Here is an 18,564-nt window from a genome sequence, read left to right as displayed (position 1 = left end):
AACTTTTGAGTGGGAGCTGCTGCTGTGATCCGCCATGCGCTGGTGTGGGTTGTACCATGTAAGGGCAGATTCCAGCCTTGTGCCCTCTGTGGTCTTTGGACCCTTAAACTAAGCCTGGTGCTCCATGCAGGGACTTGAATTGTCCATCAGTCCTAGCTGGGGAGCTGGTGGCTCATGGGGTAAAATGAAGCTGCGTGTCCGATTTCTGTGGGATCTGTGCATCTCCCACGAGCTTGCAGGGAAAGCCGCATGGCTGCTGGGCACCAGTATGTGGTGCCTGGGGAGAAGCAGGCAGGGATGTCCCCTGTCAGAGCTTGCCACACTGGCGGCCCTGCTGCTGCAAGGGGAGACACATCAACCCTTCCCACCCTTGAGGGAAGAGCTGTCTTGGAGGTTTTAGGTTTTCCTGAGAGATGACAGTGGAGAAAAGCAAGTAGGTGGAAATCCAGGAAGTACACAGGATGGTGTCCATGGAGTGGACAGTGCTGGGAGCCAGCTCCTGTGGCATGTGAAAGAGGAGGGAACCAGGAGAGGGGCAGTGCAGCCAGGGAGCGTCACAGCTCCTAGGGTTGGTATCAGAGCTCTGAGGAGAGCATTGTGGTGTCCTGGCTTCCACCTCCTTCCTTCTTTGCTGCCTCGAGCTTGAATCTCCTGCCCAGCTGAGTGAAGGTGGTGCCTCCCCAAGCCTGCACCTCATGGCTGATGCTTCATCAAGCAGGTCTGGCGATGCAGCTCACCCCACCATCATGTGGTACCTCTGTCTTTTAGATACCCTGGTTTTTCCTTTCCCTATTGCTATGGGAAGGGACAAGGGGATTTCTTTCCATGGTCCTGTGGTTGCATGGCCAGAAGCCTTGGCCACCTGGGTAGGTCCCTGGGTGTGTGTGACGTGTGCAAAGGTTGGTGGCTGGAGGCTCCTGATCCACAGTGAGCAATGCAGCATCTACATGCAGAGGTGGATTGCTGGGAGCCAGTGTACAGGGGGTGACAGTGTGGGACACTGCAGGACAGACATGGCACAGGTTGCTGACAGCCTTTGCTTGCCTTTTACTGATGCCTGTAGTTTGATGAACCTCAGCCAGTAAAACAAATGGATGTGACAGGATCACACGGCCCTTCATGGCCCCATTTGCTTCCCTGCCTCTGCTGGGGCTGGGTGGGCAGCTTCTTCCCTCTGTCTGCTTGAGGAGTGATCTCTCTTCTTTCCAACCTGGGCATGACGCTGCCAGAGGGAGAGGATGTGCGGCTCCACAGCTGGAGGCCTTCAGGCAGAAAAATCAATGTTTATATTTCTCTTAGCTAGGAAAGATTCCTTAAATAACTCCAGTAAAGAAATACCTTGTAAAGTTCAGGCTATGAAGTCATGGTGTATGAAGCAGAAAGAATTTTCAAGCTCTCTCTTGCAATAAAATGGATTTCTTGAGTTCAGGCTTTATTTAGAGAAACGGTTGATTTAAGAAGGGAGCTGAAGGCTGGATCTGATCTCTTGCTGAGGGGGAGCTGCTCTTCCTATGGCTGTGGAACACCACCTGGAAGTGTGGTTGGGTTGCTGCTGCTGGAGTATTCCTAGGGGAGTTTCTCATGTACCGAGCCATGGGGAAGGCCATGCTTCTCCTCCCTAGGGTGGCTCTTGCTGCATCCTGTGTCCCCTCAGGAGCCCACTGGTGCAATGCAGGCTGCTCAGTGCCTTGGGAAGCTGGTTGTACAGGTGCTGTGCTTGGGATTCTGGAGAGCAGCCAGAACCTGGATCCCTCCCCACCAGCATCTCAGAGATTTTCCTCTGAGCCATTAAACATCTTTCCCTTCTTTGTTCCAGCCAGTGTCAGGGTTGAACTAGGTCATTGCTAGAGCAGGAAGAGCGGTGAGCCCACTGTGGTGCAGCTCCCATGATTTAGGCTGCTTGTTCCTTGGTCTGGCTTGGCCTGAATTTGCTGTTCCTGAGAAGAGCTGAGGGCATGGGGTGGACTTGGAGGCTTCTGCAGAGCTGTCCCTGCCCAGGATCTTGGGCAAGCAGGGCAGTGTAGAAGGGGTTGGAGGAGACCAGGTCGGCTGCAGAGAAGCACAGCTGGACTGGAGCTTGGGTTCAAGGTTGGGACTTTAGACTTGGCTGCATTATCTGGGAGCAGGAGTGCACAGCAGAAGAGCTCCAGGCTCGTGCTGCACAGCTACCTCAAGGAGAACTGGTTTGCCCTTGTTTGGAGGAGGAGGAAGCAGAAAGCTATGTTTCAGCCCCACCTTTGCTCAAAGCTCCAAGAACTGCCCCTGAGCAGGGGACAAAGGGCACCAGGTAGGGCTGGGATTCCTTCTGCTGCTCATCAGTGTATGTGTGAGCGTGGCTTCATCTTCCTGAAAGTACCAGGAGGGCTGAGGAGAAGGAGAGCTGCTTCCTGCAAGCTCTGAGGTTGCTGTGGGCTGCGGAGCTGGTCCTGTTGCTGCATTGCTCTTTGTGAACATTGAACCTGCCTAGAAAACATTGTGAAGATCTTTTGCCCTGGCACAACGTGTGTCGGACCTATTCTCCATTAGGGTTTCAGGCATCTCTGAGCATCACTGGAGGTTGAAACCAAGGGCTGGTGCTGATGGTGTTACTTCTGCACTTCCCAGGTAAGCAGGGTAGGACCTGGAGCTGGGACACAGTGCCCTTGAGCTCAGAACCTGCAGGGAACATGTCCTAACACTGGTGCACCATGATCCACCTTGGCTCCAGCCTAGAAGCTGCTGCAGACAGGCCAGGTCAGGCTTCTGGCCCCAGAGCCTATAGCCAGGTGAAGGCACCGCTGTACACCACAAACCTGGTTTTCCTTGCTTGGCGGTGTCTGGTATGCGATAACACAGTTATCCCAGTGTAGATAAATAGTATGCCCATGATGGCCAGCCAAAAGGAGAGAAGAGAGACAGGAACAGAAAGTGAAGCTAGAGTGACACCAAAGGGGGAACGAATTGGCCCTCAGAACAGCAGGTAGGCACAGCATGGTGTCACCTCCTCCAGAGAGTTGCAAGCAAGTTGCAGTTGTACCAGGTGTTGAGGGTGCGTGCAGAGGCAAGGTGCTTGCTCACCAGAATGCATCCCTGACATGAGAGTGTAGCCAGTAAGGTTGTGGGGCTTTTTCTTGTGACCATCCTGAAGTGTTTTGGGTGGAGCCAGTAAGGTTCCATGCACTTGGAAAAACGGTTTGTCAGTGCCAGAGGAATAAGTGCCCGGAGAGCAATGACTGGATTGATGGTTTCCCCTTTCTGGAAGCAAGATGCTGACTGTGCCAGCCCAGGACACGTGTGGTATCCCTGCAGTCAGGGTGGCCTTGCCCTCATGCTGTTGTCTTCTCTTTTCCAGCCATTCCCACTCTCCTGGCTCCATGGCTGCTGTCCGCGAGTGGTCCTGCACCCGCTGCACCTTTCTGAACCCCGTTGGCCAGCGGCAGTGCTCCATATGTGAAGCCCCCCGCCAGAAGCCTGACCTCAACCACATCTTGCGCCTCAGTGTGGAGGAGCAGAAATGGGCTTGTGCCCGCTGCACCTTCAGGAACTTTCTGGGCAAGGAAACCTGTGAGGTATGTGGCTTCACCCCGGAGCCAGGACCCAGTGGCTCCCCCTTGCCCGTCATCAATGGCATCTTGCCCAAGCCCACCGTGCTTGTGGAGCCCAAGGGCACATCCAAGGAGGAGGCTGCCAAGGCAGAAAGCAGCAGCGAGGACTCGGAGGGGAAGAGCCCTGATGAAGCGGAGCTGGAGAGTGGCTGGGCTTGCCAGCGCTGCACTCTGCACAACACACCTGTGGCCAGCTCCTGCTCTGCCTGTGGTGGCCCACGCAAGCTCTCACTGCCCAAGATACCCCCAGAGGCGCTGGTCGTCCCTGAAGTCATCACCCCTGCTGGGTTTCACATGGCCCCTTCTACCCCCCAGCCTTTAGTCCCTGCAGAGATCTCTGACAGTGATGCTGTGGCCACCCAGGGCCCAGTAGCTATGGAACAAGAGGGCCAGAAGGTACCAACCTTCGGACCCTTCTCCCCAGGGCTGCAGAACAATCCCGTCCCACGGAGCCGCCGGGAGGTACCCCCCCACCTGCAGATGCCAGGTGCCGAAGCTCCCCAGCCCGTGGCTCAGGGTGCAGCGGGGCAGAAGGGCTCTCCCCAGGGTCAGGCCAGAGCTGCCCCTGCTGCTGCCCGCTTCCAGGATCTGCTGTCCAACAAGCGGCTGGGTGTGCTGGAGGAGGAGATGGAGGTCAGTCCTTCCCATTGGAAGTGCAGCTCCTGCTCTCTGCTTAACTCTGCCGGGGCTGGTAAATGTGAGGCTTGCAGCGCACAGAAGGGCAGTGACACCATCAATCTGGCAGGGGACTCAGTGAGGTTTACCCCGTGCAGCCCCTCCAGCCCAGACTTCACCACGTGGTCCTGTTCCAAGTGCACCCTCAAGAACCCCACGGTGGCCCAGAAGTGCAAAGCCTGTGGCTCCTCCAAGCTGCATGGCTTCCAGGAGCATGGCACACAGGGCGAGCCATCCCCACGCTGCCCTGACTGCGGCACTGGCGACAAGGGCAGCTGCTGCTCCTCGTCCTGCGGCGGCAGGGCCCCTTCTGCGCGCAAGGTCGCCCGTCTCTTCCCGTCCCAGCTGCCCTCCAGCCAGGAGAGGCCGGGCCAGTGGGCATGCCCCGCCTGCACCTTGCTCAATGAGCTGAAGGCCAAGCACTGCGTAGCCTGCCATACCCCGCAGCAGTACGTGGCCCAGCGCAAGGGCCTCAAGCCCCTCAAGAGACGGGAGAGCATGCACGTGGAGAAGAGGCGGCAGACGGATGAGGGGGAGGCCAAAGCCCTGTGGGAAAACATTGTGACCTTCTGCCGGGAGGTGAGTGCTCACTGAACTGCTCTTGCGCCTGGCTGTGCTTGGAGAGGGCCCTTCCTGCCTCCCCCATGGGGCTTGGGCGTTGCTCGGCACAGGCAAGCTGCCTTCTGTGCCCCAGAGAAGATCTTCACCAGCAACAGCAGGGTTCTAGCTGCAGACACTGGAATGTTATAGTTGGGTGTAAGAGAATCTCTGTGGTGAAAGTGACCCATACAGTTCACTCCTGGTTCAAGGGTGACAGAGTTTGTTAACTCTGAAACCTAGTGATGTTTAGACCTCATAGCAGCCTTCCAGTATCTGAAGGAGGCCTATAAGGATGCTGAAGAGGGTCTCTGTCAGGGACTGTAGCAATAGGACAAGGGGTTTTGGGTTTAAGCTTAAACAGTGGAAGTTGAGGTTAGATATAAGAAAGAAGTTCTTTACAGGTTCTTTACAGGTGGTGAGGCACTGGCACAGGTTGCCCGAAGAAGTGGTAAATGCCCCATCCCTGGTAGTGTTCAAGGCCAAGGTTGGACAGAGCCTTGGGCGACATGGTCTAGGGTGAGGTGTCCCTGCCTGTGGCAGGGGGTTGGAACTTGATGATCTTAAGGTCCTTTCCAAACCCAGCCATTATGGGATTCTATGATTCTGTGTTTTAAATCAGTAAGACAGAACATCTGGGCTGAAGGGGACGTTCTTAGGTAGTCACTGCAGCTCCTTCCTTGTCCAAGTGTGGGGAAAGCTGGGAAAGAGTGTGCCTAGGTTTGCTGGTTGCACTAATGGCATGTGTGTGTAGGAAATGTGGGGCTGGAACAGACAGGCTCAGAGCACTGGCAGGGTGCAGGCAGGGGAACTGCTTCCGCTGCCAGCAGCTGAACATGTTCAGGAACCATGAGCTGGGCCTTGGTGATGTTTGGGAATGCCCAGCTGCAAATGGCTTGCCCCTGTTCTGGGAAGGACGGCTGAGGTTTGGCTGGAGCCTGGATCCAGGTGAGGGTTTCAGGAGCACACACCACTGTGAAGGGTCTGGCTCCATCTGTTAGGTTTCAGTCTCAAGCACTGCTCTGATGGCCCTGGTTTTAATCTGAGTGGCATAAGACACTCTTGTGAATGCTGCTCTTACTCTGGCCTCTTTCTGGGGAAGCCTCCAGCTCTTCTGAACCAGATGGAAAGGGTGTTGCAGTCCCATTTTGGTGTACAGACAAGGCTTTTCCTGCCTGGTCTGAGGAGTGTGCCCATGCCTGTGCCTCTTCTGCAAGACTGGAATCATGGGGATGTTTGACTTGGGTGGGAATCTGTTGAGAATGATCCTGGTTTGGGGTTGTAGGATTTTTTAATTGCTACGTGTCCATCCTGACAGATGCTCTTGCTTATCCCACTGTCTCACACTTCTCTGATTAACCATCCTTTTCTCTTTCTGAATGACAACATGCAGCAGCACATTCTGCAGGTCCAGAAAGAGCCCAGAGCTCTTGCTGTCTGTGTCATGCCCTGCACCTCTGTCTGCAGAGCATTCCCCTGTGCTGGGGAGGCTCCATTTCTGTTTTCCTCTTCCTCCATCCATCACAGAGTTCATTACTAGTAGTGCTTCCCTTGGTCCATGTGGTCCAGGGGAGGTGACAGTGGAGATGGTCACATCTCTGCTCCAGAAGGGCTTGAAGGGGGTTGTTGGCAGAGCAGGAAGAGTGAAGGAGGTCCAATGCCTGGATTTATCAGCTTGCAGGAGAAACAAGCAGAGCTTGTCTGGCACCATCTGTGAGCAGGCTCATTGCTGCGCAGGCATGGGAGGAGGTACCTGCTCCTCTTCCCTCCACTCTGGTACTGCTCCTGCAGCTCTTGTGCCTCTCCTTCCCTCCATCTCACAGGGATATTTGTGGTGATAGCTTCTCTAAAGCATTTAGAAATACATGAAGGGGGACAGCATGGTCATTAGGCAGGCTTCCCTATTGCTGCTGGGGAATGCACTGCTATGACTCTCACATTGCCTCCATCATCATGCTGGTGAAGTCCATGGGCTCCTGCATTCCTGTCCTGGCTCTGCTGAGACCCTGGCTATGTTACCAGCGAGGCTGAAGACTGCTGCTTCTTGTAAAAGCACCACAGGGACTCCACGAGGAACATTTAGCTCGTGCTGTGACTCCAGGACTGTTGTGTGCTTGGTGCCCTGCACAGCAGGGTCCCAAGAAGCCTGGCTGCTCCCCGAGGAGGGAGGCCTGGAGGAGGTTGCTGTCAGGGAGCAGGTGCTCCCCTGGGGAAAGCCAGCACGCACTGGGTTGTGTCCTTGGCTCACATTAGTATTTGAATAGTGCCATCTCTTAGCTGAAAAACACCCTCTGCAAAAGAGAAGCTAGAAGTGCTAATTGAGGCACCATGTAGAAAGCATTGATGCAGGATTGCAACAAAAGAGGAAACACAACTGCTAGTTTGCTGTGCATAAAAGCTTTGGAATTTAAATTGTAGCTGGCTTTTGCTGAAAGAATTTAATTTCATTTAATTACCAATAACAAAGAAATCCTAATTCTTATTTCACCCTGTGTTAAACTGTGTGGAAAAGTCACCTTTCATCCTGACAGTGTGGCTAATAACTTCAGGGTTATCCACCCTTCAGACCATTTGTTGTTCAGCCTGGAGAAGAGAAGGCTCCAAGGAGACCTTAGAGCAGCTTCCAGTGCCTAAAGGGGCTGCAAAAAACCTGGAGAGGGGCTTTGGACAAGGGCCTGTAGGGACAGGACAAGGGGGAATGGCTTTAACCTGACAGAGGGGAGACCGAGATGAGCTCTTAGGCAGAAGTTCTTCCCTCTGAGGGTGCTGAGGCGCTGGCACAGGGTGCCCAGAGAAGCTGTGGCTGCCCCATCCCTGGCGGTGTTCAAGGCTAGGTTTGATGGGGCTTGGATCAATCTGGTCTAGTGGAAGGTTTCCCTGCCCATGGCAGGGGTTTGGGACAGGATGAGCTTTAAGGTCCTTTCCAACCCAAACCAGTCTGGGATTCTGTGATTCTATAATTCTGTATTATTTTATACGCAGCAGCTATTGCATGTGGGCTCAGCTATGGGATATCCTCACTCTGGAATTCCTTGCCCATTTGTGGTCTGGCCAAATACAATTGCAAAACCTGCCCCTAACATCCTCCATGGATGTTCCGGGGGGGTGGCACAAGACTGCCAAGTTCTGGAGCAGGAGCAGCTCAGCCCTTAGCACAGGGCTTAGGTTGAGCAGTGTTTGCCAGCTGGCTCCTCGCAGGCTTGCTCTCCTTATGCTTTGCCACTTCTAGAGACAGCCAAGGTCCCCCCTGGGCCAGCTTTTAGCACCAGCACAAAGCGTGAGACAGTTCCTGCCAGGGGCGGTTCCTGTGAAACACAAAAAGGCAGATTTGAGTTGCAGGCTGCAGAGCTGAGCCAGATCATGGCTGGGCTGCATGCTGGACCTGAGGCACAAAATGCATCTATGCCATTGCCAGCAGACACCCGGCCCCAGTGCTGTCCCCTGCATTGGAAGGGGCTGCCCAAGCGGGAGGGCTGAGGGTGCAGGGGGGGCTCTGCAGGCCAGCCTTGTCCTGGGGGATCCCAGGATGCAACACAGCTGCACATTGATGCTCTCCTTGCCTTTTGCTCTCACAGAACAAAGTCAATTTTGTAGATGACAGTTTTCACCCTGGGCCCAAGTCCGTGGGATTCCCAGAAGGCGACAGTGTGCAGCAGAGAGTGAAACAGTGGCTGCGACCCCATGAAATCAACTGTAGCATCTTCAAGGACCGGTCGGTGAAGTGGTCAGTGTTTCGGACACCCAGGCCCTCAGATATCCTGCAGGGACTGCTGGGAAACTGCTGGTAAGGGCAAGTGAGCTGGGCTGACACCTTCCTGCCCCTTCCTCCTTTCCCCCCTCCTTCATCCAGATCCAGATCAGACCCCCTCAGCCCTACTCAAACCCATTTATACCCCCAGGCATGTAGCCCATCCTCTGCCTCACCCCTTACCATGTCGCCTGCGTGGCTGGGCAGCTGCCTACTGCCTGCCCATGCCATGTCTCCTCCCACTGGCAGGTTCCTGAGCGCCCTGGCTGTGCTGGCTGAGCGACCCGAGCTGGTGGAGCGGGTGATGATCACCAGGACACTGTGTCCCGAGGGTGCCTACCAGGTGCGGCTGTGCAAGGACGGCACGTGGACCACGGTGCTGGTGGATGACATGCTGCCTTGCGATGAGTGCGGGTTCCTCCTCTTCTCGCAGGTCAGCGGCCCTGGGGGGGTAAAGGAGTGATGGGATGGGATGGGAACTGCTCCGCAAGGATGCGGGATGCTCGTCCCCAGCTCTCCCAGGAGAGGCAGTGGGAAGAGGTACTGCTGTGAGACACCTACTCTTGTGCTGCGTGGGGGGTTTGCAGCTCAAGATCCTGCTTTTTGCTGCACCCTCAAGACAGCTGAGCTCTTTGAAGCCATAATATAAAGCTATTTAGGCCCCTTTGGGCATTTTTCAGGCTGTGATGAAATTTCATTTGCAGTTGCCTTTTCCTCACTCCTCTCCGCAGTTCAATAGCATGAGAAGCCACCTTCATTCTTCGCAGCAACAGGAAACTTTTAACCTGAGTGTTTTGTGCTGTGGGGGGCTGAGGGAAAGCTGTTGCTTTCCTCTGCGGGGAGGTCTGGCAGCTTGGCTTTGCCAGGGAGGGACTGTGGAGAGGGAGGGACAACAAATCAGCCTGCTTTGAGCCAGTGCCCAGTTTCTCTGAGCGCGCTCAGGTGGCATCTGCTGTGATGAATGGAGCTCCCGCAGCCACTTCAGGCCGTCAGTGCTGTCTTGCCTGTCCCGCTTGCCAGGCCCAGCGGCGCTTGCTGGGATCATGTCCATGAAGGAGACTGAGAACGTCTTTATTGAAACTCAGGCAGCAAAATCTGACAAAGAAAACAAAGTGCCACTGTGAGGAGGAGCCACGGACCCAGGACTGATGGGTTGGACTTTGTTCTGTCAATTCCAGTCCTCTTTTAAAATACACAGCCCCACATCTCATCATCTGTAGATGTCAGGACAGAACTCTGGCTGGGGAAGTGGGGCCTGAAGGTAAGGACAAGGGGGAATGGCTTTAACCTGACAGAGGGGAGATTGAGATGAGCTCTTAGGCAGAAGCTCTTCCCTGTGAGGGTGCTGGGACAGGGCGCCCAGAGAAGCTGTGGCTGCCCCATCCCTGGCAGTGTTCAAGGCCAGGTTGGACGGCACTTGGGGCAACCTGGTCTAGTGGAAGGTGTCCCTGCCCATGGCAGGGGGGTTGGACTGGGTGAGCCTTAGGGTCCTTCCAGTGCAAACCAGTCTGTATGATTCTATGATTTGGGGAACCTTAATGTTGGTACAGCTTGAATGTGCTCAGCAGCCTGTGCCCTCCGCAGGGTGGAGGTGGCCCAGTGCTGGGGCAACTGCTGGTTGTCTCAGGGCTGTGTCGAAGCTCACAGGCCTCTTGGGGCTGCAGCACAGTTGGCTCCAGAGCCCTCCTTACCCCTGGCTCCAGGCAGGGACTTGCAGCTGTCCAAGCTGCCTGGCCACATTCCCAGCAGCATGGTGGATCTTCCCCTGGGACACAGGGACACTGAGTTGGGGCAAAGCTGCTGCAAGCCAGTCCTCTTAAGGAGAAAACTTTAGAGAGGGGAAGAAGGAGGAGTTGGTATCTACATTTTGCCTCTCAGTACACAGAGGATGAAGACACGTTTCTTTATTTTCAGTGTAAGATTTACCTGTCTCTATTTTCTTTTTTAATTTCCATCCATCTTTCCTATCTTACAAATTTCAGATCTGTTGTTGTTATTATTATTGATGGAAGGTTTTCTCATGGGCTGGCCTTGCCTTACCTGTGTTTCCAGGGGCATCTGAATGTTAGCAAGATTTTCCCACTGAGTGTTTAGCTGTGGGAGCTGGATGTGGGAGCTAAGAGAGGAAAACCAGAATTTTAAAATCAAAAGAAAATCAGGTTCTTTTCCGAGCTCCCTGGCTGCGGCTCAGGCAGAAAAAACAACATGGATTTTGTTGAGTGAAGGATGCAAACCCCAGTGGAAAGCACTTGCAAGCTTTCTTTATCCGTGGGAAAGAAATCTTCAGGGCCTTCCTTTCCTCTCCCAGCTCTCGGCTGCCACCTGGGTGTCGCACACAGTCACACTGCACCAGGGCTTTTACCCTCGAAGCACTGGCTGAAAACCTGATTTTCTGGGTTTTTAGTGGATGGTATTGTCTCCTTGCCTTTTGCCCTCATGCACCTTCCCCTTGGCATCCTCACTGCAGGGAGGTGTTGGGGCTGAGGTGTCTCACATGCTGGGGATGAGAGGTGAAGCACGGCTGGAGGCTCCACACTGCAGTGACTTGGACATGGTGGTGACGGCTGCACCCCAAGCCCGTGGCTGATGGAGGCTTTGCAGACCTGGGTGCATTAATGCAACATCTCCATTTCTTCCCGTATCTATAATCAGCTTAGAGATGCCAAGAGCAATAGCTTGGCACCAGAACAAAGTGTCTCCAGGGGGAGCTTTCCACCTGGAAAACTTGCATCTTGTTGCAATATCTTGCCACTGTCCCTGTGCTGGAGTAGAGGACTTTGCCCATCTGCCCGAGAGATTTTGAAGCCTGTCCTTGAAACAATGTCACTGTTCCATGGGTAAAATTTGCCCGGTCCCTCCTCCTTGTCTGCTCTAGGCAGCCTCCTTCACCAAAGGTGTGTTAGTTTTGGTTTGCAGCAGTGTGTGAGTGAAAGGCAGCTTGCTCCAGATGTGCTCGATAGCCTCTTCCATTATACTCCATCCCTGGCAGTGTTCAAGGCCAGATTGGACAGAGCCTTGAGTGAAATGGTCTGGTGGGAGATGTCCCTGCCTATGGCAGGGGGGCTGGAACTGGATGAGCTTAAGGTCCTTTCCAACCCACACCAGTCTGGGATCTTATGGTTATTAAACCTTTTCAATCCAGGCTGAAGCAGAAAGAAGGGACAGTTAGCTTGTAATGTGGGCACCCATCCTGCCAGCCTGACTGCCTAGGCACCTAAGGGTGCAGCTCTGTCTGACAGACATTCACTCCAGGATGTTTTCCTAAGTGGAATTGAACTGTACAGACAAAACACTGAGCAGTTATAGAATGGGTTCTTCCTCATATAACCAAGCTCCTGGTGTCTGGTCTTGCTGCTCCTGCCTCTTCGTCTCCATCAGAAGGGTGGCTTTGCCTCATCTGCATGTGCTGCATTTGCTTTCCCATCCCCTGCCCATGGCAGCTTGTAAGGTGTTTCTCCCTCTTTCCACAGGCTCAGAGGAAGCAGCTGTGGGTCGCCCTCATTGAGAAGGCTCTGGCCAAGCTCCATGGTTCGTACTTTGCCCTCCAGGCGGGGCGTGCTATTGAAGGCCTGGCTACACTAACGGGTGCGCCCTGCGAGAGCCTGATGCTGCAGGTCAGCTCCACTAACCCTCGTGAGGAGCCCATTGACACTGACCTCATCTGGGCCAAAATGCTGAGTTCTAAGGAGGCTGGGTAAGATGAGGCAGGAGGGTGCTGTGGCAGGAGCATGGACACTTGGAGAGGTGGGGGAGGGAGGAGCACTCTTGGAGAGGCTCAGAGGAGAGGGGCTGGTGAAGCCCACCACCTCATCTTGAGCACTGGTGGAGCTCCCCCTTTAAACTCCTCAGAAATTCTTTCTCCTTTGTTTCATTCTCATATGAAATGAAAACGCTGATGAAGTTCCCTGTGCACGTCTGCTGCTCTCTTGTAGGAGCTGTGAAGTGGCCGGCATCCAGCCCGCTTGCTTTGCTTTCAGTGGTGTTTGTATTGTGAAGTGCTTGACCCCTGCACGTGTCTCCCACCCATACACATTGCAGCTCTGCTGGCCATACCTGGGCATGACTCTAGGCAGTCTGTAGAAGACAAAGCAAAAGTAAATGTATATACAAAAGATGTGGATGGGCTGAGAGGATCCAGAGAAGGGCCGCAAAATGATTCAAGGACTGGGAAGCATGTGATGAAAGGCTGAGTGAGCTGGGCTTGTTCAGCACTGAGAAAAGAAGACTCAGGGGAGAGTCTTCATCGTGTGCCAGTACTTAAAGGGTGGCTACAAAGGAAAGAGACACCCTTTTTACAAGGAGTCGCATGAAAAGAGGAGGTGTGATGGGCACAAGTTACTCCTGGGGAGATGCCAGCTGGACACAAGAGGAAAATTTTTCCCAGTGAGAAGAACCAGCCACTGCAATAATCTCCCCAGGGAAGTGGTGATTCCCCAGCACTGGACACCTTAAAGATTTGGCTGGACAGAGTGCTGGGACATCCACTCTAGGTCATGCTCTGCTTAGAAAGATTGGACCAGATGATCCTTGAGATCCCTTCCAACCTGGTATTCTGTGATTCAAATACCTTATTGCTCTGGCAGGAGGAGCGGGAGGGCAGTTGTGTTAGCTGAAGCCACATGGGAGACTGATAGGTTCCAGAATGTGGTGTCCCCCTAGGCCTGGCTGGTGCAGATCTCTTACTCCAAATAGTCTTTCCTCACCCCTGCAGGGGCCAGCAGCCTGCAAAAGGGGAGGCAGATGCACCACTTGCCTTTCTGTGTGGCTGGGGAGGCTTAGTGTTATTGCAGAGAGGGAATACCCAGGAAGCTCCTGGGGGGAGCCTGTTGCGTGCTGTGAGCAGTAGGGATGAGCTTCCCCCCATACAAGGCCTGGCAGGACACTGAGGTTTTGCTGTTCCCTTGCGCAGGTTCCTCATGGGCGCATCCTGTGGAGGAGGCAACATGAAGGTGGATGATGTGGCCTACGAGAGTATGGGTCTCCGTCCACGGCATGCATACTCCATCCTGGATGTGCGGGATGTCCAGGGCTTCAGGTGAGCTCAGGGTGGAGGCTGGTGTGGTCCAGCAGACATCCCTGCCACAGCCCAAGCACAAACCCTGGCAATGGATAATTGAGTGCAGGCTGGACAAGACCTCAGGGCCTCTTCAGTGTCCCATCTTCATGTCCAGCAAGGGCTATTTCTGCATCCCAGGGTGTCATGTAAGTGCTTTTTTCCACATATGCTGTCCTTTCTGGGCACAGCGTCCACATGCAGGGCTGCTCTGCTCCAGCACACCCTAGAGTGCAGAATGGTTCACCAGGTCTCACAAGGCACAGAGGATTGAGCTGAGCTCTTGCATGAGGTAGTCAGGGCACCGTTCTCACCTTTGGAGGGTGGGGGGTAGAAACGGGTGCTGCCTCCAACAGCCTGGGTGCTCTGTGAAGCCCCATTTCCAGCCACATCACACTGATCAGCCTCTTCCCTGCTGAGTCCATTCCCTGCAGTGCCTTGCTGCAGGTTCCTTAGTCAGGGAAGGGCAGAGGGAGTTGCAGCAGGTCCAGAGCTGCTGGTCAAGAGCATCTCCAGCCACAGTGGGGGTGGACAATTAGGTCTAGGGTGCTGTGAGGGCTTTGAAAGGCAGCGGCAGAAGTGGCGTTGTGCCCTCTGCAGGGGGCTGTCTGGGTCTACAGAGGTGGGAGAGCATCTTGGAGGTGATCTTCCTTGTGCTTCCCTTCCTCCTGGGCCTCTGACACTATTTCCCCTTCCCTCAGGTTACTGCGGCTCCGAAACCCCTGGGGCCGCTTCTCCTGGAACGGGAGCTGGTCCGATGAGTGGCCACACTGGCCGACTCCACTGCGGCACGACCTGATGCCCCATGGCAGCAGTGAAGGTGTCTTCTGGATGGAGTACAGCGACTTCATCAAGTACGGTAGCGCCCAGGAGGCAGAGCCTGTGGGGTGGGCAGCAAGACAGGGGACAGGAAACAGGACACAGGGGTCAAGGTGGGCAGGGCAGGGGAAGGTATTGCCAGGGTCTGCATGAGGGCAGAGGGCAGAGCAGTGTCCACATAGAGCACCCTGCTGGGGCTGAGCCCACCTTCCCCACAGGTATTTTGACTCAGTGGATATCTGCAAACTCCATTCGGACTGGCACGAGGTGCGTGTGCAGGGCATGTTCCCCAACAAAGCCAGTGGGCCGGTGACAGTGACATCGCTGACGGTGTTGGAGCGAGCTGCCCTGGAGTTCGCCCTCTTCCAGGAGGGCAGCAGGTGAGCTGGACCTGGGAGAAAGACATCACCCTTTTGACCCACGCCATCCCGCAGGGTCACAGAGCTCAGAGGTGGGTCCCCATTCCCCATTTCTCCAGTTCTCAAGGTCTGCTTTTTGTTGTAGCCAAAACCCAAGCCCTGCACATGTGCTCATTTCTGGGGCTGGAACTTGGGGCAGTGGGAGGACTGGATGAGAGAGTTTGGATATTCAGCCTGGGGAAGAGAAGGCTCCTTAAGGGAAGACCTTAGAGCAGCTCCAGTGCCTAAAGGGGTTACAAGAAACCTGGAGAGGGGCTTTGGACAAGGGCCTGTAGGGACAGGACAAGGGGGAATGGCTTTAACCTGACAGAGGGGAGATTGCGATGAGCTCTTAGGCAGAAGCTCTTCCCTGTGAGGGTGCTGAGGCGCTGGCACAGGGTTCCCAGAGAAGCTGTGGCTGCCCCATCCCTGGCAGTGTTCAAGGCCAGGTTGGACGGGGCTTGGAGCAACCTGGTCTAGTGGAAGGTGTCCCTGTGCATGGCAGGGGTTGGAACTGGATGAGCTTTAAGGTCCCTTCTACCCCAAACCAGTCTGGGATTCTATTATGACCCTTCCTCTGGATCTGCCATCCTGCCTGTGCCCTCCCCGTGCTCCGCAGCCCAGCACTGGGGTGATGTTACTGTTCTCCCCTTGCGATCGGTGCAGGCGATCGGATGCAGTGGACAGCCACTTGCTAGACCTGTGCATCATGGTGTTCCGGGCCACCTTCACCAGCGGGAACAAGCTGAGCCTGGGCCGGCTGATGGCTCACAGCAAACGGGCTGTCAAGAAGTTCGTCAACTGCGATGTTATGCTGGAGCCGGGCGAGTATGCTGTGGTGTGCTGTGCTTTCAACCACTGGAACACTGCCCTGCCAGGCCCCAGCGCTCTCCAGGGTGAGGGGCTCCCCACACAGCCATGCTCCCTTGCAGTGGGCAGCGGTGGCAAAGCCCTTGACCTTCACCACGGGGACCTTGATGTGGGTGGAGGTTGCTTCCATGTGCAGCAACCCTGCTCCTGGGGGTTGTGGGCTTGGTGACAGTGCCACTGATCCCTCCTTCCTCCATGTGTCTCTGCAGCATCCAGTCCCACCAGCAGCCGACCAGCCACTGATTATTCCAGCTATATCCTGGCAATCTACAGCTCTCGGCTGGTGATGGTGGAGCAGGTGGAGGCGCAGCCCACCACTTTGGCAGATGCCATCATCCTGCTGACTGAGAACAAGGGCGAGCGCCATGAGGTGGGTGTAGAAGGCACAGGGCAGTGACTGCTTGTGGCTGCAGTGGGGTCAGGGTGATGCTGACAGTGGGAGCCTGGACCCTGCCTCTGCTGCATCCTCAGTCTGGTAGGGGCCAGGCAGGTTTGTGCCAGCCCTGGTTGCCACCTCGTCTCCTTCAACCCCATGGATACCCATCGCCTTTGCTGCTTGGGGTACCTGAGCAGCTGGGGATGGAAGATGCTGGTCCAGGGGCTGAGACTGGGAGCAGAGGTTCTCGGAGGCCTGCCAGCCCTGACCCTGCTCTTTGCCCCAGGGCCGCGAGGGGATGACCTGCTACTACTTGACGCATGGCTGGGCAGGGCTCATCGTGGTGGTGGAGAACCGGCACCCCAAGTCCTACCTGCATGTCCAGTGTGACTGCACAGACAGCTTCAACGTCGTCTCCACACGCGGGAGCCTCAAAACGCAGGACAGCGTTCCCCCCTTGCACAGGTCTGGGTTAGGCAGAGGTGGCGAGGGCAAGCAGGAGGCTTGGAGCCAGGCAGGGTCTGGGGCTGGCAGGGAAGTGTGGGCAGAGGGTGGGCACTGGGGGGTGACATCACATCATCTGGATGAGGGACCTGGGGGGTTTAGTCTGGAGAAGAGAAGGCTCAGGTGGGACCTTATCGCTCTCTACAGCTACCTGAAAGGAGGATGGAGCCAGGAGGTGGGGGTTGGTCTCAGGTTAACAAGTGACAAGATGCGAGGAGATGGCCCCAGGTTGCACCAGGGGAACTCTAGACTGGATATTAGGAACAATTTCTCGCCTAAAGGGTGGTCAGGCATTGAAGCAGGCTGCCAAGGGCAGCGGTGGAGTCACCATCCCGAAAGTGTTCACAAACCGTGTAGATGAGGCTCTTAGTGCCATGGGTTAGTGGTGGCCTTGGCAGTGCTGGGGAATGGTTGGACTTGATCTTAAATGTCTTTTCCAACCTGGTTTGATTCTGTGGTTCTATGGTCAGGGCAGAGGCAGCTGCCTGGCCCTGAGCCCGCCGTTCTCTTTGCAGGCAAGTGTTGGTGATCCTCTCCCAGCTGGAGGGTAACGCTGGCTTCTCCATCACCCACCGCCTGGCGCACCGCAAAGCCACCCAGGCCTTCCTCAATGACTGGATGTTGACGAAGGGCACCCACAACCCGCTGCTCACACCTGAGGTTGCAGGACTCCATGGCCCCCGGCCCCTATGACGAAGCGCCTCCCACTCCCTGCTCCATTCCCCCCTTCTCTGCACCGAGCCTCTGGCCTGGGGTCACACCTGCTGTCAGTGCTGTGGGGCAGAGCCAGAGCATCAACGCCCAGCACTTGGCTTGCGCACAGGGCCAGGACCAGCTCTGCCTACTGCCCCCCCGGCCCTGGCACCTCTGGACCCCTGTGCACTGGATGAGGAGCTGTGGGCATGGGGCCATCTCAGGATCCCTCCTGCCCCAAACCTGCCCTGGGACTAGTGCCCTCTGCCTGCAGCAGGGGGCTGTGGGAGAGGGGGGGCTGGAGATTGCTGTCAAGGCCCTTCCCAGGCACCGCGCTCAGGACTCTGCCCCCTCCCGCGGTGCCAGGGCGCTGGCACTGCAAAAATAAGAATATACCTCTGATGTCTGTCCGTCTGCGTGACCCTCCGTCTGCCCCCGGCCCCTTCCCAGTGTCTTGTTCCCCCCCCATTGTCTGCTGCCAGGACCAGCATAGCACCGAGGTACCATAGCAGGGGGTGCTGAGGTCACCATGGTGCCACTCCTGGCTGGACCCCTCCATCCACCTTGTGTGTCCCGTATGCTGGGGCTGGGGAGGAGAAGGGGCTGAGGAGGAGATGGCGCTGGGTTGTTCGAGGAAGCTGCTGCCAGGGGGTTTACCTCACCCCTCAGGCTGACCTCCACCACCACTGCTCGGGGTGGGCAGCGAGGCCATGGAGTGATGCTCAGCAATGCTGAAGCAGAGGGGACCCCACTCACCTCGTCACACAGAGTCACTATGCAAAGGCAGCCAATGGGAGCAGTACCTGGAGTGAAGCCATGGCCCCAAGCGGGACTCAGTTCCCCCAGGGGCCTCCCCATGCTGTGCCGAGGGATGACGGCTCCAGAACTGGCCTCTGGGGAGCAGCTCCCATGGCCTTACCACGTTGCCATGTCCTGGGGGGTATGATTTTGGGGGGTGGGGAAAGCAGAGCACCCCATCTTTAGAGGCCAAGCCCTGTGGGCAGCAGTGAGCACAAGGCAGATGCCTGCAGGCGCTGTGGGGCGCTGCTGGCTGTCCCCCCCTCTGCAGGGCACGGTGGCTCTCTGGCTTAGCACAAGGGTGCGTGCATATGTGTGTGTGTGTGTTGTGTATTTTGGGGGTCCCCTGGTGTTCCCCTCCTTCCCAAGCCGTGTGAACCTGCAGTTTGGCGTGGGGTGGGTGACGCTGGGTGCTGGGATGGTGCTGGGGGCTGCCTGCACCCCACTCC

At 55.9% G+C, this 18,564-nt stretch overlaps 1 protein-coding gene across 8 annotated transcripts in view; it reads left to right on the top strand.

Annotated features, from left to right (window-relative positions):
- CAPN15 (calpain 15) overlaps nt 1-17,727 on the top strand; it is a 59,364-nt gene extending 41,637 nt beyond the window's left edge. For all 8 annotated transcript variants that reach the window (XM_061473842.1, XM_061473843.1, XM_061473836.1 and 5 more), the window contains 11 exons: nt 3,332-4,838; nt 8,432-8,640; nt 8,854-9,037; nt 12,075-12,298; nt 13,514-13,639; nt 14,359-14,511; nt 14,695-14,856; nt 15,541-15,770; nt 15,954-16,114; nt 16,407-16,585; nt 17,140-17,727. In XM_061473842.1, coding sequence (XP_061329826.1) covers nt 3,354-4,838; nt 8,432-8,640; nt 8,854-9,037; nt 12,075-12,298; nt 13,514-13,639; nt 14,359-14,511; nt 14,695-14,856; nt 15,541-15,770; nt 15,954-16,114; nt 16,407-16,585; nt 17,140-17,317 — 3,291 coding nt within the window. In that variant the 5' untranslated portion in view covers nt 3,332-3,353 and the 3' untranslated portion in view covers nt 17,318-17,727. The remainder of the gene's footprint in view (nt 1-3,331; nt 4,839-8,431; nt 8,641-8,853; nt 9,038-12,074; nt 12,299-13,513; nt 13,640-14,358; nt 14,512-14,694; nt 14,857-15,540; nt 15,771-15,953; nt 16,115-16,406; nt 16,586-17,139) is intronic.
- Nucleotides 17,728-18,564: the final 837 nt, after the last annotated feature.

The sequence above is a fragment of the Pezoporus flaviventris genome, unplaced genomic scaffold (assembly GCF_033815535.1).
Source record: "Pezoporus flaviventris isolate CSIRO_AGI_PZ_B2104156 unplaced genomic scaffold, CSIRO_AGI_Pfla_v1 ptg000078l, whole genome shotgun sequence".
Lineage (NCBI taxonomy): Eukaryota > Metazoa > Chordata > Aves > Psittaciformes > Psittacidae > Pezoporus > Pezoporus flaviventris.
The sequence above is the reverse complement of the archived record's forward strand: the minus strand, read 5'-3'. Positions and strand labels throughout refer to the sequence as shown.